Here is a 23,119-nt window from a genome sequence, read left to right as displayed (position 1 = left end):
TGAAAAATAGAAAAATAGTTTAAAATTTTTGACTTTTCATCTTATTTCGAGCAAATAAAGCGAGCGAGCAGTTTTTTTTTAATTGCTTAAGAGCTTACAATAGCTTAATTTAGAATGTTAAGAAAAACCAAGTTTTTACTTGGGTAACTTTAAGGTACCATGAGTAATTTAGCGCCTCTTTGGAATCAAAATTTTCAAGTTTTCAAAAAATTGGAAAAAAAACTTGATATACTGTGAAAAAATGTTTATAAGACTTTGGTATAAGACTGTATAAGAATATGCTACTTACACATAAACCAGCTATTCTTGTGTATATAAACTTTTTATTGCTACTTAACCGGTTTGAGTGAACTTAAATATTACATAATTGTCCGTTATACCCAATAACTTGAGCTTAAACTTAGATGGGGCGTTTATTCTCTTACACTCTAAACTGGGTTATTTTGTAGAAGTTCTTTTGTGGACTATCGCTTCAAGTTTTTTTGAAGTCTTTTCTGCAACCCATAATCAAGTTTTTTGCGTGAAAGTTTTCATGTGACACCAGCAGCAATTGAACATGAGCTAAGGTTTTGAATCGTTTACTAAAGAACAAAACTCAGAGAATAACTGAGATCAAAGCAATAGTTTTCAATACAAGCCAAAAATAACTTTCAATTTAACGATGCCAAGTGTTGACAAAATATAAGTTTACAGAGCTATGATTTTAAGACTTTGTAATTCATTGTACTTTCGATAAGCAATTACGATAAGCAATTTTGATAAGAAATTTCGATAAGCAATACAATAGATTCTTTGAATTTTGCTTCGTCAAAACTAGATTTACTGGATTTTTTCCAGGAACAATTGCTAATTGTTGGTTTCAACTGGATCAGCGATAAATTTGCAATGTTTTAGCGCTGAAAATAAACATATTTTGTAAGCAATAAATCATCGTTTTTTTATCGACGACTCAGTGTTTCTCTGTTATATGAGCAGTTCAATACATTTAGTAAATATTTTCTACTAAAGTACTTTTTTTTTGCGCGCGAGCCCACAACTATCTGAATCTTAAGGAAACCCTTCTAACCCAAGCTCTACGAATCACTTTGAAGTTTTTCTTCCGTTGGTGATCTCATCACGAATTCTTCGCTAAATCAAAGCTATTTTGAAATTGATGTTCGCCGTTAAGGTAGAAATTGAAAAATCATCGCTAACCCATTGATTTCTTTCCTCTGCATCAGTACAAGTTCAGCACAGAATGTTTAAATTCGCGAAGAATGGAGAAGTTGTTAGCTTCCATTGTAAATTCGATCCAAGCGCTTTTTAATAATGGATTAAAATGCGGCTGGATTGAATTTACAATTTTTAAAATTCATCTATCTAAACATTCTTTGCTGAACTAGCACTGATTCAAAATGAAAAAAAAAACCCAACGAATTAGCGATGATTTTTCAACATCTACACTAACAGCAAAATTAATTTTTAAAATATCTTTGACTTAGCTTTTTTTTGAGTTTGTGGTTTTTCTGACGGTCTTTGTGAGTTCGTTTGAAAACTCTCGGTTTGATCTCTGTACACAAAATAGGCTTGTCATATAATTCTAGCCGAAAAATGCAAGTATTTTAATTCCATGCATTTAGTGTAAAGAGAAAAAGCTTATCATATAAATTTATCTAACGAAAATTGTATGATAAGCATTTTTCACCTAGATAGCAAGTTTTTCCAAAAATAAAAACAAAATTTTTTTTGCTGGAAAATCACTTTTTTGGTCAAGCAAATTTTTTGCAGGCAAATTTTTTTGTTTCAACCTTTGAAAATGCGGAGGAACTTCGGATTTGGGTGTATTTTAGTTTTTTCTCCACGCAAAATCAGCTACCACAAATCATCATTGGACAAAGTTGAGTGATATATCATATTAAAGCCCTTCACATCGTGATTCGATTGAATTTTAAAATTTTCAGTGTGGAGAAAAAACGTTTTGAAAAATTTAATTTTTGGTCGAATTGCGAGCTAATTAGTAAGATAGTTACTAATTGCAATAGTTTGTTTAATCTTAATTTAAGCAGTGATCGCTTAGTTTTTCTCAGGTAAAGGTAGTTTATGGAGTTTTTTAGCGCAATTTTGGGAATCAAAAACTTGAAAAATTAAACAATTATCCGCGTTTTTTTGTCATTTTTCCTCAAAAACTGTTTTTCAATTGACTTATTTTACTATGACTCCCAAATATGCCTAAGTTCTATTTCTCCGCTCAGATTTGTTTAATCACAACATGCAGAAAAAAAACGACATCTATTTGAGAAAACATTTTTGTATTTCTTTAAGATTGTGGTCGGAGCATTCTGTGTTACTTGCACAGTAACCGGCTATCCTTGTTGTATTTTGTCTATAAGGTATTGTGAGTATAACATTGGACTGTCTGGCAAGTAATGATAAGACTTATGTATCTTTTCAGCGTCAATATTAATTAATTTCATGTTTTTAAACTGTTAAAGACTTTATAATGATCATGTATCGAAAACAAACTTGCTTATATCAAAAGCACTCTTAACATAGTTTTTTGCCTAACTTGTTGATGAACTAAAGACCTTCAAGTCGTCTCTTTGTTTCTTTTTTTTAATCAATTTTACACCCGAGAGAGTTCTTTTTGCTCCAATTTTCAAAACGAATTATAGACCTTAATCAAGTCTTTTTATTTCAATATTCTAATGAGCAGTAAGTAGACCTTAGAGAATTCCTTTTGTTTGAAAATAATAATTGAACTTAAGACCTTAAACACTTCTTTTTATTTGTTCCAAAATGATGACAAAAATTAATAATGGAAAAAAGCGGTTGGATTGAAATTACAATAGAAAGTTTACAACTCCTTCAAAATTCACCAATCTAAACATTCCTTGCTGAACTACCACTGGTTCAGAGTGAAAAAAGTCAATAAATTCTTCTTGTTTGTTCCAAAATGATTGACAAATTCATTTTCTTTGTTTAGTATTTGGAAGAGTAAAGCGACCACTTTGGTGGCTAGTCTGGCGTCTGCTGATCTGCTCCACATGCTGGTCAACATCCCCGCCAACATGTACCTCCTTCTTAACTACGGGTGGGGACTGGGAGCACTCTTCTGCAAAGTAAAACATTTCTTTCAGGCAAGTCTTCAAAATTAAAAAAAGATACATTTCAAAAAATTTTTAAGCTCCCCACTGCAATATGAAGATTCTAAATTTTCTGCACTGTTGAAAAATTTTGAAAAACAGGCCCAAAAAGGCGTTTTTGGGCACTTTTTGGAAAATTTTGACCAAAAATCGCATTTTTTCGGCGCACTGCCCCCTCAAAGTTAGTATATATTGGCGCCAAAGGGTTCCGCCACCAAAAATGGATAACTCAATATAGTTCAACGGTTGGGCCTTTTCGGTCGGCAGGGGGTCAAATCCCTGAGGGAGGGGGCGTCCGCCCCCGTCCTAAATCCGCCCCTGATCATAGTTCAGTATATTTATCCCCTGATCTAGAATATTTGAGCTTTAAAGCGTTCGGCGTAGCAAATTGTTGAGAAGTTTATTTTTTTGATGTGGTTTTGCGTGCGAGTCTTATTCGTAATTTTCGGTGTAATTTTCTTATCAAATCCTATAAACTGATTTTGGCAGTGGTTCCCGCTATCAGCGTTGTCGCAAAGATTTTGGTTGTATGACGAGCCTTTTCTGTTCTGTGGATAACTATACTAATAGAAACTTCACTTATGATTGCATCTTTCTCGCTCGTTCAGCTTTTCGATTTGCTGATTGGCAGTTTTGTTTTCCCACTGCCGCTTAAAGACAACATGCTGAGTATACGCATAGCAGGGAATCAATTTAGACTAGTACGTTCTTTGCTATTGCTGGAATCGAGGTAGCGGCCTTCAATGAAAGTGACATTGGGCATCTTCAGATTACCGGTCGTAATTGGCGCATGAAGAACACATTACGCGGCCAAGCTGTGGAGTTGTGAATTGTAAGCGGATTCCGCAACAGGCCAAAAACAGAATTGTTGCTATTTTTCCTAATTTTCTTTACTGTTTTGGATTCCAAGGACGAATAGCTAAAACACTGTATTGCTCAAAATTGCTCCAAAAACTAGAAATTTTGCGTAATTTGCAACAAAGTTTGCGGGATCCAGAATGGTTTGTGGAATCCACAAATAAATAATAATATATTTGTTTAGTAAACTTAAGCTGTCGTGGAATCCGCAGCTGTAAGTGGAATTGGCATATTTTAAACTGAATCCGTCAATTATAAGCGGAATCCGCATAAATTTGCGGAATCCACTTGCATTTGCGGAAATTGCTTTACGGAATCCGGAACAATTACCAATATTCGCTCGTTGCGGAATCCGCAACAAAACTAATGTACCGACAAAATTTACCTTACAGATATTTGTACAAGTAATCCACGGAAATTTTGTGAACGGAATCCACTTGCATTTCGGAACCTGTTTTAAGACTTGTCTATGGAAGCCTTGGACCATACAGATACCAAACTTTGCACCTATCCAGTGCACAGTTTGACCTCGTAACGCAAAACTGAACAAAATTTTATTCAGTTGGATCGAAGATCAGTTTACAAAAATCAGAAACTCCCATTTTTCTACTTCCCAAGTTTCCTCTTGTCTATGGATTAGTGTTTGATTTTTAAAAAATGACAAAAATTTCCAAAATTGGGAAGTTTTTGTCATTTTTTAAAAATCAAACTCTTATCCATAGACAGAAGGGCAGTCGAAACATCCAGGGCGTTTTCCAGATGCGAGAAATCTTAGTTTTACCCGAAAAAAGTGTGTATATCTGTGCGTAATATAACAACAAGTGGGAAAGAAGGAAAATTTAAACGAAAATGTTTTTTCTTTCAAACCAAACGTAATCAAGTCAAATAAGTTTTCATTTAAGTGTCATTTTTGTGTTTTAACACGTTTTCAACCAGACACTAAAACATTAAAAGGTAATGTTAAGCGTGTGAAGAAAAAATTTTCACCAAAACTTGAAGAAAATACACATTTTTACTTTTTTCAGGCTGTCAAGTTCTCAATTTTACTTAAAAACGTTTATTCAGCACTACGTCTTACTTTTAAAAAGCGGACAGAACAATCAGCGCTTCACCATGATACGAGCAGTTCTGCTTTTATGTTTTTAAGACTAATCAAATACTGCTCGTATCACAGCAAACCTTGAATATTCCGATTGATCTTTCACATCTATCTTTTATAGAGTACTGTTACCTGAATAAAATTTTGGAAAAAAAAGAAAACATCCAATTTTTTCTTGTAACTTTTTTTACCCTACTCGTAGATATAATAAGCACAAAGTGGTCTTTTATTCTATTATTAACGTATAACTGAAGCCAATTAATTTGCATCAATTCATTTTGAAAAAACTTGTTAAGCAGCTTAGTTAGCCGCTTACGAATTACAAGAGCGCAATAAATTGCACCATAATTTACTCAAACTGGCCATTTTATCAGTTTTTTTAATTCACATAACTTTCTCAATGCTTATTTCGACTAGTTGAAGTTTTATTTATTTTGCCTCAATTCATTTCAAAACAACTCGTGAAAGAGATTAATTTACTGCTTAGGCATTACACGAACACAATAAATTGCACTATAGTTTACTCAAACTGGCCAATTTTTTAGTTTTTATAATCCACATAGAAAAGTCAAAATGCTTATGGCAAAAAAACGCCCGCCTACAAATTTTCTGTAATTTTCTTCGAATGTTGAATTAATTATTGAACCTGTCATTTTGCAATTTGCTTTTATATGGCATCAACTTAAAGTTATTTGTAAATTTTTTCTTTTTTTTCATGTTCAAATTTTTTACAGGTTCTTCAAAAAAGTTAAATAATCAAAGTTGATTTTAAGTTTTTTTAAGTTTAACAACATTCATTATATAAATTTTTTTCTCAATACAGCTGCACTTAGCTACTTTATCGAAAGTCTTTTGTTCACTTAATTATTATCTTCTAAAAATCTGGTGATTATCACCAAATAATTTTCTGCTGCAAGAAAAACTGAATAAGTGTTTTTTTTGAAATTCTGATATGGTTTTTTGACTTCTCCATTTCTTTTGATCTCATGATTCAATCAATTTTTTAGTTGACATTATTTGAGATTAAGATGATAGAAGAACATTTTCCTAAAAATTTAATGGAATTATTTATTGACATTTTGATCAAATTCCTAAAAAAGGGTTGTTTTTCCATCAAAAGTATCTCAAGTAGTTCACGTTTTTCGAATGTCAAGCCTTTTTTTGTAACAAGTATGATGCTGAAGTTCTTTGTTTCATCTACCCTTCAAAAAAAAATTTTTTGATTGAATCAGCTTATCTCTTTGTTTAATTGTGTAGTTTATCAGACTTTTTAGGTTTTGAAATTCAAATTAAATCGACTTCAGATTCTTTAGCTTTGATTTTAGATTTATAATTGGCTTTGAAAAACGCGTGTTAAAAATGACAATTCTTTTTTCTTGCAGCACTCTTGTTTTACTCCAACAACGAACAGCAAGGGTACAAAAAAACAGAAGCTGACGTTTATTGATATTTGTCAGAAACTAAGGTAATTCCTTGCCCCAAATTGTCTCTTTTTTTCTACTTCTTTTTTTACGAAACATGTTTTTTTGTTTTTAAACTTGCAAATGTAATTGTTTTGCATGTGAATCATTAGAGTTTGCAATAAAAAACACTAAAGACCCCGGCTCATGCAAGTTTCCAAGCTTCTGAAAACATACGTAAAATTTTATCCCATGAACAAAATTAAAGCTAAACAAATTTTTTTTTTATAAAATGGTAGATTTTGGAATGAAACCATGATAAAGCGACTGCTTTTCAACGTGCGTAAAGTAAATAAAAGAGATTAATTTTACCAAAAAAATAATTTCATCAAAAATGAAACGAATTTTTATTACAATTAGTCACTGTAATGCAAGGTCAGGTCGCGTCTTGTACTGCTTTTTGCAAAAAAATCGATATCTCAATTCAGTTTGGAAGGATTCGCTACACTTTGGACGACAAAATTGGTGTCAATAACGAAATCTCTCAGCCTGAGATTACTTATCAACAACCAGTTTGGTAAAAGACTCTAGCTGTACAATTTTATTAGCTTTTCAAACGTTCAGAAAATTATATGATAACTCTACGACGAGCATTCTTTGCAGTGCGAAGTTGTGTGTCTAGCTTTTTTTTGCAGTATGAAACTGTTTGAGTAAAATTTCTTTGTTGTTTGAAGATGCTCTCCTCACATGAAAGTTCAAACAAAATATCTTCAGTTTCGCTTTAATTTCTTTTATTTAGTCTTACACATAACAATCAAAAATTTTGGCATTGAAAAAAAAACAAGTTTACTATCAAGAATCCAAAAGTTAAACTGCTAGTAAAATTTCGCCATATTTGTAATTTGACTGACGAAAATGTCAAAAACTTGTAACTTTTGTGTACAGCTATAAGGCTTCTTTTTCGAAAAATTGATTGTTTGTAAATCGGTTTTTCGAAAGAGTTTAAGTTAATCTTAATATATTAAATCAACTCAACGCAATGAGTCACAAAAAAAATAACTTACTCAAATTAAGATGAAAAACTTAGCATGTTCAACATAACAAAATCAAGAAAAAATGAAGAAAAAAAAGCGTTTCTTGTTTTAACCATTTTCAAAACTGCTGGAAAGGTATTTCTCACCAATTTAAATAGGCGACTTCTACAAAAAACTTAGATATTGGCAAACTTGAAGCAAGTTTGAAGTAAAATTGGGCAATCAATATCATCAGTTAATTCAATTATATTTCATAAGAGAAAAATGAAAACCAGACAAAAAATTATCAATTACAATCGCCTCAAACTGTTCCAAAAATTTATGAAACAATAATCGGTTATGAAATAATAACAAGACTGCTCGTATCAGAGCAAAGCCCTGAAGGTTCTGACTGCCTTTTAAGGTTTATGGAGCAGTAGTAACAAACAAAATTAAATGTAATAAAATAGAATGAAAAAAAAATCTAAAATTCGAAATTTTTCAAATGAAGTCATCCTCCCACACGCCATATAAAGTACAAAAGAATAGATTTCGCTCCTTGTAACAAACCAATTATGGCAAATAGGCTTCTTTCAACCAAATTGGAACGATTTCTAAGACGGATAAATCGCCACTTACGCATTAATAGCGCAAATTACATCGAGCGTTAATTGTCCCAAATTGTCCAAAATGGCAGTCTTCAAACCCCCATAACTTTACAAAAACTGATCACAGATAAAATATCTTTTCAAATTTAAGCTCAGGAAAACAATACCTTTTGAATGTTAGAAAAAACTTTCGTCAAAAATGGCTAGTTGAAAAGTCGAAATTTGTCTGAAGACATAAAACCACCCCGGGCCCAAATTTTCAAACCCCCAAAACTTTACAAAAACTGATCACAGATAAAATATCTTTTCAAATTTAAGCTCAGGAAAACAATACCTTTTGAATGATAAAAATTTTTTTGTCAAAAATGGCTAGTTAAAAAGTCGAATTTTGTCTAAAGAAAAAACCCACCCCGAGCACAAATATTGCGTTACTTTCGTTACGAAAGTCGGAACAATAAGTTCATTTAAAAAAATTATCCGCGAAACAATCAAAACTAGTCAATCAGCGGAAAGTTTAAGTTAAATGCGATTAATATTCAGGCTTTCAGACTATAGTTAATTGCTGAAAGCTTGAAATTGAATCGCATATATCTCACAAATAGTCATTAAAAAATAGAAATTTGTCACGATTGTACAAAAATTATTTACTTTAATCAATATAGTCCCAAAATAGTCGCAAAACTATAATAATAAGACTGAAAATTAGACTCGAGAGTAATGAATATGAAACAGATGCTTAATCTAAAAACAAGACTGCTCGTATCAGGGTGAAGCATGAATATTCCGATTGGACTAATTTATCTTTTAAAACAATGATAACATTAGAAAAAAGTTAGATCTAGGTCAAAATCATACACCAACACGTAAAGTACAAAGTGATATGCTTGGCGTTAAGCAAAGTATTAAATAGATCAAACATCACGCCTCAATTCAATTTGCAACGACTTGTAAGGCAGATTAAATCTCCACTTATGCGTTAATAGCACGAAATATATCGCACAATAATTGTCCCAGCTCACAATAATCGCACAATAATTGTCAAAACTTGTCTGGAGAAAAAAAACACTCCCAGCACGATTGTTTCGTCACTTTCATCGAAAGTCGGAACTAAAATTATTCGCCAATTTTCACAAATTAGTCGCAATTGCCTCACATTTAGTTGCAAAAAATTGATATATGGCGTGATGTCCAACAATTCGTTACAATGCCTAGTCTTGTTTTGCAGCTTTTAGCTGAAACGTAGCTTAAAAATTCTTTTACTCCCACTGTTCAAACCCCCAAAACTTTACAAAAACTGATCACAGATAAAATATCTTTTCAAATTTAAGCTCAGGAAAACAATACCTTTTGAATGATAAAAATTTTTTTGTCAAAAATGGCTAGTTAAAAAGTCGAATTTTGTCTGAAGAAAAAACCCACCCCGAGCACAAATATTGCGTTACTTTCGTTACGAAAGTCGGAACAATAAGTTCATATAAAAAAATTATCCGCGAAACAATCAAAACTAGTCAATCAGCGGAAAGTTTAAGTTAAATGCGATTAAAATTCAGGCTTTCAGACTATAGTCAATTGCTGAAAGCTTGAAATTGAATCGCATTCATCTCACAAGTAGTCATTAAAAAATAGAAATTTGTCACGATTGTACAAAAATTATTTACTTTAATCAATATAGTCCCAAAATAGTCGCAAAACTATAATAATAAGACTGAAAACTAGACTCGAGAGTGATGAATATGAAACAGATGCTTAATCTAAAAACAAGACTGCTCGTATCAGGGTGAAGCCATGAATATTCCGATTGGACTAATTTTCCTTTTAAAACAATGATAACATTAGAAAAAAGTTAGATCTAGGTCGAAATCATACACCAACACGTAAAGTACAAAATGATATGCTTGGCGTTAAGCAAAGTATTAAATAGATCAAATATCACGCCTCAATTCAATTTGGAACGACTTTTAAGGCAGATTAAATCTCCACTTATGCGTTAACAGCACGAAATATATCGCACAATAATTGTCCTAGCTCGGCGTTTTTGACAATATTTCTAACCTCTATAACTTGAAAAAAAGATCACAGGTAAAACTACTTTTACATGTAAAACAACCTAGGACAACACAACCTTCAGGATGATAGGAAAAAATACGTCAAAATTTGCCTGGAGAAAAAAAAACACTCCCATCACGATTGTTTCGTCACTTTCATCGAAAGTCGGAACAAAAATTATTCGCCAATTTTCACAAATTAGTCGCAATTGCCTCACATTTAGTTGCAAAAAATTGATATATGGCGTGATGTCCAACAATTCGTTACAATGCCTAGTCTTGTTTTGAAGCTTTTAGCTGAAACGTAGCTTAAAAACTCTTTTACTCCCACTGTTTTAATTTGTTGAGGTTTCATTAATTTTTCGAGGTAGTTGTTGAAAAACATATCAAATTTAATTGATATTTGTTGAAGTACTTATTAAATTTTTTTGGCTTAATTTTTTTGGTCGAGCACTTATCAAATTTTCACAATAGTTTTTTTGATTATTTGGCGATACAACATAATTGACAAAAATGCCAACGTCTTTCAGTTTTCTATGTCGCAAAACCAAATTCATAAGCTTTGAAGAAACATCAAGAAACAGAAATTGATTCATTTGTCATCTTGAGGCTTGTTTTTGTATTGTTGGAAACAAAGTTAATTACGTGGTTTTCAAGTAATTTCGCGCTAAGCAAAATGATTGATTTTCGTGTAAACGCACCTTAAAATGCCAATGATGGTGTGTGAAATCGAGCTTTCACTTTACTTCTCGCTTCATATCTGCCACTGCCTGACCAATGTCGGCTGCAAAAGAAGTGAACCACGTGAAAACTTTTGACGCAAGAAAACGACTTTGAGTAACAAAAAAAGAGCTTCTGTCAACAAAACAACTATAAGAACAAGACTGCTCGTATCAAGTTTAAGCCTTGAATGTTCCAACTGCTTTTTAATAATAAATGGAGCAGTAATAACATGAGAAATTTAAATGTATTAAAAAAAAATTTTAATTTGAGATTTTTTATAAAAACATCCCCTCACACGCCATATTAAGTACAAAGCGATAGATGTAGATTCTATTAACAAGCTTGAATTAATTTGGAACGATTTTTAAGACGGATTAAATCTCCGCTTACCCGTTAATATCGCGCGTTAACTGTCCCAAATTGGCCAAAATGGCATTATTTAAACCCCCAACACCTTCTAAAAAATGATCACAGGTGACATATTTCTTCGAATTTAAGCTAAGAACAACAATAGCTTTCGAATGATTTTACAAAAATTCGTTAGAAATGGCTGGTTAAAATGTCGAAATTTGTCTGAAGAAAAAAAACCCACCCGAACACAAATATTCCGCAGCCCGCGTTCATATGACTACATGCATTTGGTCTTCGAAGTCTGAAATACTGCTTTTCGGTCAAATTTTGGTCAGAAATAATGAAAAACGATAACGGTCAATAGACTCTGAGTGTGAGGTGATTATTTAGTTATTTTTGGCAATTGATTGCTTAAAAAAATTTTAGACATTTTTGAATATTTTTGACAGTTTTACTTTTTGAAATTTTCTCTTTTCAATTTTTTGACTATTTTCTTTTTGCAAAACAAAAATAAGTATTATTAAGTTCACTGCAATAATATTAATGGTGAAATAAACTAATTTGTTATTGTTTCAAACCGTCCTTAAGAACAAGTTTTATGACTATTATTATTATTATGATTAATATTGTGATTATTATGAATATTAATATTATTGTGATTATTATGATTATTATAATTTGATTATTTTTATTAATATTATGAATATAATCACTATTGCTATTATTATTATTGTTTTAGTTATGATTATTATAATTATTAATACGATTATTATGATTATCATTATGATTATTATTATTATGATTATTATGATTATTATGATTATTATTATCATTACTATGATTATTATTTGATTATTATGATTATTATTTTTATTATTATTATGATTATTATGATTATTATGATTATTATTATCATTACTATGATTATTATTTGATTATTATGATTATTATTTTTATTATTATTATGATTATTATGATTATTATGATTATTGTGATTATTATGATTATTATGATTATTATGATTTGATTATTTTTTTAAAATATTATGATTATTATCATTATTATTAGTATTGTTTTAATTATGATTATTATGATTAGTATGATTATTATGATTATTATGATTACTATTATCAATATTATGATTATTATTATCATTTTTATTAGGCAAAAAGGTCATGCCCTCGGCCGAAGTGTGTGATCACATATAATCAATAGCTGCTTTATGTTTTCAGGTGTTTTTCCTTGTGTTCACAACGGGTATTCTGACAGTTCTCTCCTACGACAGGTGCAGTGCAATCACAGACCCTTTCAGTCGCTATTCCGTCACCCACTCCGTCAACTCGGGATTCCTGGTGCTCCTTGTCGCAGTCCTATCTGTTGTGCTCTCCTCCCCCGACATTTTCAACTCCCACGTGACTGACGCAATCACTGAGGTAAATACCCCTCAGTTTGCGTAATTACATGCATTTGCTCTTCGAAAGTCTGAAATAGTGCATTTCGGCCAAGTTTTGGTTAAAAGTATAACCGAAATATAAGTTTGAAAAGGCGGTTCACTTCAAAAAAAATTTTTAGACGTTTTTTTTTTAAGTTTTCCCTCCTGAAATTGTCTCTCAAAGGGCGCCCTGAGCGGAGTCTTCAGGAATGGATCCGCAGGGATTCGAAACCCTGGTCGCTTTGGTACTTTTTATAAAATACATTTTTGGACGTCCAGCACTTAACCTTTACCTAATACCCCCTAGCACTTTAAACATTAATTTTGATTGGGAAGCGTGCGCCAAACTTTTTGCCAAAATATTTTTTAAAAAAAACACTGAAATATCACTTTTAGTATGTTTTTTTAAATATTTAAATATAGGAGATTTTGAAATTTTTGAGGTCGTGATAGAAAAAATATATTGCTTTATATGGCAACATAGCGCAAGTTTAACCTCTAAGAAGTTTTGTATCACAAATTTATCAAATGCTCATTTAAAATGGTCGCAAAAATCGCTGACCTGAACTCGGGATTGGATTCATTCCCATGCTTTCAAACGACGCTAAGAATCAGATTCTCTTGCGGAAAAACCTTGTCAGAGATTTTAATGAAATTAAAAAGTACTGTTCTCTAACAAATTATGTCAATTACGTCAGCAATATAACCAACCACTTAAATAATTATCTTAGTTATCCAAACAAATAATCTGAAATCAAAGAATATATTCAATTAACTCAAAAGTCAAAAAAAAACTAGCTCGAGATAAAAAAAAATACGGTAAAATTGTTCAGACATGGGTGCGGTGGTGTTGCGTAAGTTCACTGCAATTTACTGAAATTAAGAACGTGGCATAGATTTTGTGACAAAATTTAACAAGTAGCAAAAAACTGTTCCGATCATAGTCCTCAAATTACGACTGAAAGGATTTTAATTATGATAAATCACTCGAAACTTTCCGATGATTATTTGTGATACCTGATTGTGCGTGGAAAACAAAAAAAACTAAAACACATCCGAATACAATGGTCCAAAGCTCCTAATGTATTTAAAATGGTCGATACAACAACATGGAGTTAGCGCAGATAGTTAGCAACCACCTGCGTAAAAGAACACTGAATTTAGGCACAAAAACTTTGAGATAAATTATATTCAAACACAGGATGGAAAGTTGTGCTCAGCACGTTTTTTTTCTTATCACAAATTTCGATTTTTTAGCTAGCCAGTTTTGAGCGCACTTCTTTAAGCCATATATCTGAAAGGTAGGTATGGCAGCCTGGGCTCAAACTGAAAAAGAAAAATCACTTGTGACCAATTTTTTGTATGTCTGTTTGAATCTGTCATTTCGGCTGTTTTGGCAGGTTAGGGTTGTTTAGCTATTTTAGCTAAATTGCATTTAAGCTATTGGATGGATATTGAAACTGCGTTTTAGCTATTGGATGGATAGATATGGCGGTTTTAAAATGATTAGCTTGAGTAATTTGGACAATTAACGCGCAATATATTTTGTTCTATTGACGTGTGAGGTGCTGTTTAATCCAGATCGAAGTTTTGAATAGTTTTTGGGGAAAAAATTGAAATCTATAGATGTGGACAAAATCAAAGTGTAATATTTTGAGTCGTACGAAATCAATACGACCATTTAGCTAGCCTCAATTCAATTTGGAACAATTTTGATGTGCGGGATCATTCGCCACGCTTAAATAATTCGCATTACGCTTTCAGCGTTTTGAATAAACTTTTCAAAGCGCGCATAATTTAGTCCAGAACATAGCCAATTTGGCAATTTTCAAACCCCCAGAACTTTACAAAAAACAATTGTAGGTGAAATATCTTTTTACATTTGAACTCAAGAAGTCAATATCTTCAATGGGGTATAAAAAATTTGTTGAAAAGTATTATTTCGATTGGTGAAAATTGACTAAACAAAAAACCACACCGAGCATAAATGTTCCGTTTTTTTTCGAATGTCTGAACAATAATAAATTTTGGGCAAAAACATGAGTGCTATTATTCAATGCGACCGATTAGCTTGTATCAATTCAAGCTGGAACATTTTTGTTGTGCGGGATGATTCGCCGCGCATAAAAAAATCGCATTTAAGTTCCGACATCACAATTGAAATCTTTAAAGTGCGCATAATCAGTTCAGAACGTGGCCAAATTTTATACCCCCAGAACTTAACAAAAAGTGATCGGAAGAAGTTTACAAAAACTATCATTACGATCAACGAACATTGACCAACCAAACTTGTTCTGCATTTCGAAAGTTTGTACAAAAAAATCACTTTTTACTTTGCATAGCGTGCGAGGAAAAATAAAAAAAAAACATTTATAAAAAAAATTCAATTCTTTTTGTGAGATTACATCACTCGTTAAAATATTATTTATTTCCTAATCCTTAAGAGTCAGTTGGAATTTTTAAGGTTTTGCTATGATATGAGCAATCTTGGCAATGTTCCTTCAACATAAAAAACTTTGTCATGCTTATTTCAGTTTGAAATTCTATGAAAAGTTTAGAAAAATATTGCAAAATTAATCATACTAATTTCAAAAATCAAAATCTTGCGCTAATTTTTTGTCAGGGGTCTTAAATAAACACACGCTCCAATTTTTTTAGACAGACATTTATGCAGGTACTTTTCGATTTTCCTGAAACACGTTTTCAAATCACTTTTGAACTTTTTTTCACTTGTAATAATTTATGGCAATTTTGGCTAAAATCACTTAAATTTTTCCAAAGTCAATTTAAATTTTTTAAAAATCATATTTTTTCAAAGAGACGGAGAGGTGTGAAAGAAGGGCTCGAAATTTCTGCAGTCTTTTTGGAAATATCAAAAAGTCGGCATTATTTTCAAAAAGTTTTTGTAACTTAAGCGTTTGCTTACATTCAGGGGCGGATCTAGGATTTTCTCGAGGGGGCGCATTTTTAAAAAATTTTCAAAGGCTTTCAATTTTTTTCTAATTTTGGATAAATTGATTTTCCTAGCTTTCCCAAATCCATAAAAAGACCCTGTTTTGGTCAAATTTCTTGCGCCACAGGCAAGTTTTAAAAACAACAGGCAAAAAAGCGTTCTTAGTCACTTTTTTAACAGTTTTGACCGAAAAATTGTTTTTTTTTTGGCGCGCTACCCCCTCAAAAATAGTACTATTGGCGCCTTTAGAAAAAATTTAAGGCCAGCCAGCGAAATTATGTTAAGGTCTTATAATTGCTTTGGGTAGTTAGGGGGTCGAATCCTTGAGGGGGAGTCCATTCCCCCCTTTCCCCTCAAGTAATCCCCCATCCCTAAATCGGCTACTGCTTACACTGAAACACATGCCACAATAAGATGCATCACTATAGTTTTCAGATCTTTCTTTATCCCGGAAAACACATTTGAAAATGATTTACTTCAACTTAGAAAACCGGGTAGAGTTTCTTTGAATGATACGACTCGAACTAAAATTATAAACGCCATGTTAAAATTAAACTTGACGTTTTAACAATGATTCGTAAAATCTTTGAGGTGGCCCAATCATGGGTACGAATTCTCATTTATTTTTTCATATTCCGAGATTAAAGATTTTGGACCTAATAACTAAATGCCCTATTTTGACCAGAAAAGACGCGATTCATGCAGGAGGGAAAAAAACTGAGATACGAGCAGGTCAAATCTTTTCGGGAACCGCTGCTGTGTCTCTCATTACAAAATACATGCGTTTTTAAACTTTTTTTAGTAAGTTGGGTGATTTTTCCTCACCCTCAAGCAACGGTAGCAGCGAAATTGCAATTGGTTTTTTTCCAGGTTGGATACAGATTGCAACTCTGCTCCCTTGAAGCAAACTTCCTCTTTTTTATACCCTCTTTTGTCTACGTCATTGCAATGGTGTCAGTGTCTATCAGCTATTTCAAACTAGCGCGCCATTTGTCTCGTCAAGCGACATTTGTCATCGCTACTGTCGCAAACCCTCAGCAGACCCAAGTCCTACAATCTCGGAGGATTCGAGTGGCCAAAATGGTCCTTCTACTTGTTCTGCTATTTTTCTTGTGCGCTACTCCTGCAAATGTCTACGACACTTTTTTATTCTTCAAGCCGACAAAAGTCGACAGCCGAATTCGATACGCAACCAAGTTTCTCGTCTTTTTTCATTCGACTGTGAACCCAGTCGCTGTTTTTGTGCTCAGTGGTGCACATCGAAAGGCTTTCATGGAACTCCAGGGTATGATCCGAGGATTTCACTGGCATCAGTTTAAAAATCAGTACATCGAACGGCGTCCAGAGCCGGTCTACAGAAGAGTACAAGTTGCTGTCAAACCAGGCGATCAAAATGGAATCCATCTTATTCCTCACAGGGGTTTGAACCCCGATTCGGCCGACAAAAACGTTACGGGCTCTTTTTCTGAGAAAAAGCGGCGAATCAGCAGAAGTCTAACATTAGGTGCAGATCTAGATATGTATTTCGATCAGTCTTTAAAGTCGACCTACAGACAAAACAATGCAGTGCGCAGACGATCCGACAGTCATATTGCTACGACATCCAATGATTGCTTAATATAAATCATTTCAAAATCAGAAGCTATCAAAGAAAATCTATATTTTGTTTCAAAAACCATTTTTGAATCTTGATTTTGCTTGTTTTTTTTTGTTATTGATTTCACTTTTAGCATTTCGGTTCTTTCTCAAAAGACAATTTCAGGACAATTTAGTGATCATTAATAGCATGACTTGAGAAAAATCATTACTTCCGAAGTTAACAAAGATGTAATCATTTTCATTATCCATTTTCAGTAGTGTGTTTTAAATTCCATGTTAATGTCTAATGGACGAATAATTAGAATTGTATTTTTTTAAATTAAATATCATTTTGAAAAAATTTTGATGTATATTTCGTTTTGAAAACACTAACGTGGCAGATTTCCGCGAAACTATGAAAACCTTTCATACGATTGTGGTTTTTAGCATGATAGATTTGGCAATCAAAGTACTGAGTTTAAGCCAGAGGTAGCTTTCCCCTAGAGTAATTTCAGATAAGGTACACCGTCTGTTCGTCATACTAACCCATTTTCGGCCGGATAGATTCCTGCAACTTCTGAGTCTAATACCAACGCTAATCTTACTCTTATATTTCCTAGTATCGATAGATCTAGTATATACTAGTATTCTTTCGAGGTCAGAGGAGAGAAGAAGGCACCTGTTTTCAATCTGTTTTCTATTTTCTCAGGCTGAAACTATGAATAGTTTCAGCTTTACAATTTATTGATGAATCATGATTGATTAGATACAAAAATTTCACAGTGATAAATATCAATTTGTATGAAGATTAATTGTTTTGAACTGTTTCCAGAACACTAATCAAATTTTTTAGAAAAAAAATAATTTTTGTTCCGGCTTTTGAACAAAAAAAATTACATTTGTACATGGTGTGACTTTTGCACCCCTCCCAAAAAAAATAACTTCAAAAAACTTTCTAAGAAAAATATTTCTTAGAAACAGCAAGTTTTTTAAATAAAGTTATGACAATTCAAAAATGGCCAATTTGCGATAGTTACTTTTTGCAAACCCGCCATTTTTTATGTTATGACATAGTCTGGACGGCGATTACTCGAGCTTAAAAATCAATCAATCATCATTTTGATGTATGTTTTTTGATTCAGATAATGAGCAATTGTTTTGCACAGACGTCTCAACTCAGGTACTTTTAAAACGATAGAAGATCTCGAAACATTTCAAGGCCAGAAAAGAAAACTATTTTTATCCTTGTTATAAAAAAGACTCGGCTCAAGAACGAAGACGCGAGAGTAAAAAAAATCTAGCCGACAGCCAAAAAAAAAGTCTTTTTTGCAATTTTTAATATTTCACAAAAATCTATGAAAAAATCAAGATGCATTGAATTTGAAAAAATTACAGTTCAAAATGATTAATAAACGTTTTTTTGCCAAACCACGAACTAGAGCCTATATGGAGTTCAAAAAACACTTTAGCCGCACTGAAAATACACAGAACCATCAGATCTGCTCAGAGTTTAATCACTGATTCTATGTGTCTGCGCCAAACGACAGCATGTCTGAATTTAGTCTGATCAGTTCTGATGCAGTACTGCATCAGCTTTGATAATCTTTTTTAAAGCAGATATGAGCAGATCTGAACCAGGTCTTAATCAGTTCTGTTCAGACAAGAATCAGATGTGACTCAACTCTGCAGCAGATCCTTTCAGTCCTGAAACACCTCTGCACCAGGGCCGCTCGGCTCTCAGCACCCGTACTAGATCAGGATTTGTTCTCCATATATCAAGTTTGTCAATAAAAATTTTCATCAATATCTCCAACTGAAATTATGATAAAAAATATCTTAAATTGTTTGAGGAGATGTCGTTAAGAAAGGTTGTTATATCTGTTTTACCTCAAAAATGGGGGACTTTTGAAAGTTTTTTCTCATCACCTTTTCAAGTTTTTTTCTTTATTTTATTTCTAGGTTTCAGCAAATCATCCGTTTCTGTGGGTCTAAGCACAGTAAATGAACACTTTTTCAGGTGTTTTCAAATAAAAACAAGCCGTAATTGTTTAAAATGACACTGAATTACAATGAAATTTTCTCAATTGGGTATTCATTGGAAACAGAAAAATGAAAAAAAAAAACTTAAAAAAATTTGCTTTCTTCTGCAACAAAATGTTAATTGCTTGAGAATTTTATTGTGGGCATAATATTTCAATATTTCACCTGACTGAAAGAAACCGAGGATTTCGACAATGATATACATTTTTTTGATTGTTAGTTGAAGGTTTTTGAGCAATTGATAACCGGGTCGAAGTGGCTACTTTATGCTTGGTTCATCTCGAGTGAAATTAGGTATAATTCTACAGTCTCGACCAATTTTGGCTTCATTTTGACCGTCTTGACCTAACTTGGATAAGATTCGATTATGCTCAAACTATCAACCTAAAAAGTCTCAACCGTTCTCGACCCAAGCGACATCTGCTTCAACCGTGCTCAACCGAGAAAAATGTGCTCAACCCAAGCGAGATGATTTGACCGTCTCGACTGTTCTCGGCCCATGCATGTATCTTTATTCCTTTGTCATCACATTTTGCATGTTTCAACTAATTTGACCAAAATTCCTTATTTGTCAAATTTTTCAAAATTATTCGTGATTGAGAAATGAAAAGTAGACAAATTAGAATAACGGAAAAAAATAACGGATCCTTTCTAAAAAAATAATCCAATTTTTCTTTTTGTTTTGTTTGTTGAGGGATGATTTTTGAACAGCCGTTTTCTTCAGTAGGACGGATGAAGAAAAAGGCTGAAGAAAAAGTTGTTAGTTAAAAACTCATGTAACTTCCTTTTATTCTATTGAAAAACCTTACAATTGAGCTATATTGAAACAAGGAATGAGGGCAATTAAGAAACGGCAACTTTGAAGTAGAAAACGGAAGATTTCAAGCATTGTTCTTTTTCCATGGGTTGTTTTCAATGATGAATTAAATTTTGTTTGCTACTTTTCAATTTCGAAACCATTGTTCTAAATCAAAAAAACTTTTGTCTTCGTGTTTTTTATTCCGATATTCGAATAAATGACGGAATCTGTAGGCTTGAGGTGGTTTTTTATTCAGACCAGCTTTGTTTTCTTAATTAACGTTTTTTCACTTTTTTAAGTTTAAACAGTGTGGATGCTAAATGTTTCACTTCTGATACGTTTTGGGGGTTTCACAAATTTCGGACAAATGGAATAAGAACTACATGCTAAGAGGCAGTTTTCTGTCAACGAGTAGCGTGTGAAAGAATTCAAATTATTCAAAATTATTAGAGGCCATTTTTGGGCCCAGCTAGATATATATGGCATTTTGTACTTGATATTGCGTGTGGGGTAAGTATTTAAGTTTAAAAAACAGGAAAAAGTTAAGAATTTTCAAAGATTTTTCCATTTATCGTGTTTATGTTTAATTACGACTAGATGTAAGGACATTTGTGGCGCGGTCCTGAACTCGTAAAATAGCTTCCAGATCTAACTTTTTACCTTTTACTTCGCCTAAAAAAAATTTTGAGCACCAAGAAAAAACTTCAGAATTTAACTACAGTTGCATGTCATCTAAAAAATTGGAGCGAGACTGATTTCCAACTATGCGGTGAAAAAAGTGAAATATTAATAACAACCAGTAGGACCAAGTACCGGTTATAGAAGTAGAAGATGAGGATCAACCGTACAGTCTCCTCGACCCCCCACCCCCTCCCCCAACAACGGCACACATAAAGTTGGTTGCCACAATTTTTGTGTGGGATTGCGTGCTGTTACAAATCTAAACTAACGTATTTTTAATCATCTTTCGCGATATAAATTGTATTTTCTCCCCCCCCCCCCCCTAAATCAAGTTGATAAATAAAAAACACTACTGCAGATACCTCAAATGGCAGTTAAAACAAACGGTAATTTGCCAAGATACATGCAAAACTGTCATGTTTATTATTTTTGAGGTGCATCAGAGCAAAACTGAACAAGGATCCTCTCTCAGTTCAAAAGCACAAAAGTTTCCATTGCGCTTCGACTTCTTCTATGAAATGAAATAGCTTGAAACTTGAGCTAAAAAAATGTGTGAGAAATGTTGTTTGTTGACTCTGACCTCTAAAAGAGTGTGAGTGACTTTCACAAGTCTAAAGACAAAACCAGAGAATCATAACGTGAAATCAAACGTTACGGAGAAATGGACTTTTATTTATAATTCCAACAGTATCAGTTTAGTTTCTTTTAAGGTTGTCGACCCGCCCTATCATGGTAGCAGGAGGTAGTTTGTGTCTTAATAGCGAAGACAACTAACCAAAGAAAAAGAAGCATGAACCTAAAAGACGAACCTCTAGTCATTAACGAGTTTTAAAAAATCGAAACAAGTTGAGCAGATAAGAGAAGCAAAAAGTAATTGTGAGATATTGAAGGAATTTATTTTCATTGATTTCGAAAAGTTTACAAAAGGTTGTAAGAACTATCCACATAATTGTGAAAAAGCACGGACAAAGTTTCATCTGAATAAATTAGGCTTGCGATTTTATCTACTTATAAAATGAAAACTCCTTTTTTGTTTGAATATATAAAGAAAAAACACCTTTGCGATCAACACCAGAACCAAAGAGAGATAGTAAGAGCACAGTGAATCAGGAAGCCAGAAACAAAGAAGACAAAATGAAATATCAGAGACACAGATGGAAAAGATGACAACACAACTTGAAAGTTTAACTCAACTAAACGAAACATTGGAAGAACTGCAACCGCAATATGCCTCAATAATCAGTATACGAAGAGTGAACAAAAGGAAGGACAAACAAATACCGTTGTTAAAAAACTTTGTTAATGAAGTAAGAACAAGCAAGTGCCGTTGAGTGGATGTGAAAAACGATAAAACAATGGTTGGAATCAATACATCATAAATATACAGAAAAACGAAAAAGAAATGGATGAACTGAAAACGGTGATTCCGAATGTCATATACTGTGTCGCACTCTTGGCATGTTCCAATCTTGATGAAGGTACAAAGATGATCATAGAAAGTGTCACCAAAACTAGTTCCGGAGATGATCAAAATGACCGTACCGTCCTAGAACACACGATGAGAAAATTCGAACTCTCCAGCGACTAGATACCAGACGATTTCATGTACATTCGTGGATCTAATAGAAGATGAGGAGATGGAAGTTCAAGGGAGAGAATCAACAGAAATACACTTCAAGGTTACAATTGTGGAATACAAGGACACTTTGCCAAAGACGGCAGAGAACTTAAACAATAGCGAGGATATTTGAGAGTTAGACAATGGCCTAACAGCAACCACTATAACGGCAGATACACGACTGACTGATAATACAACACATTCGGAAGCAAAAATCAACAGACTAATTACAACTCGGAAGAAAATGAACAGTGCACAGAAGAGAAGAATTACCAAAAAACCTTGACTGAGAACAACACTCCAGAAAAACAAGAGAAAGTACAAGAACCAGACATATCACCCTGTTGGTACTTGAATGAAACCAATTTTTCAGGAGAAAATATTAAAAAAAATGAGTGGTACGACAGCAGATCAGATGTCTAAAATTTATAATTGACCCAGGGGCAGCAAAGACAGTAATATCTAAACAGCGTCTTGACAAAATTTAAAAGTCGCTTAATCTTATTCATCAAGAACAAAGAGAAAACATGTTAGTGACGAAACTTTCCAATTCGGAAGAGATGATCCTACCAGAGCAACATGCCTAATGCTTTTACCCGTAACTGAATGCAAAAATTTTTTGGCACTCAAGATATATGTCAAAGATGATGACATTCCATGCCTATTTGGCATTCAAGCCTTAAAGAAAATGGACTCAGTAATAGACTTTCAACAAAAAATTTTCAAAACAAAAACAATTTCTTCTCAATCTCGAAAAAAGAAAAAGGTCACCGGCCTTCAGAAGTAAAAATTGACTGGG

At 33.0% G+C, this 23,119-nt stretch overlaps 1 protein-coding gene across 1 annotated transcript in view; it reads left to right on the top strand.

Moving 5' to 3' along the window:
* The window catches only part of LOC134839783 (uncharacterized), a 79,846-nt gene extending 75,895 nt beyond the window's left edge, over positions 1–3,951 (top strand). Inside the window, exons 3-4 of the mRNA XM_063855405.1 lie at positions 2,963–3,116; positions 3,892–3,951. Coding sequence (XP_063711475.1) covers positions 2,963–3,116; positions 3,892–3,951 — 214 coding nt within the window. The remainder of the gene's footprint in view (positions 1–2,962; positions 3,117–3,891) is intronic.
* Positions 3,952–23,119: the final 19,168 nt, after the last annotated feature.

This window comes from Symsagittifera roscoffensis, chromosome 2 (genome assembly GCF_963678635.1).
Source record: "Symsagittifera roscoffensis chromosome 2, txSymRosc1.1, whole genome shotgun sequence".
Classification (NCBI taxonomy): domain Eukaryota; kingdom Metazoa; phylum Xenacoelomorpha; order Acoela; family Convolutidae; genus Symsagittifera; species Symsagittifera roscoffensis.
Note: the sequence above shows the minus strand (reverse complement) of the source record. Positions and strands in the feature narration are given on the sequence as shown.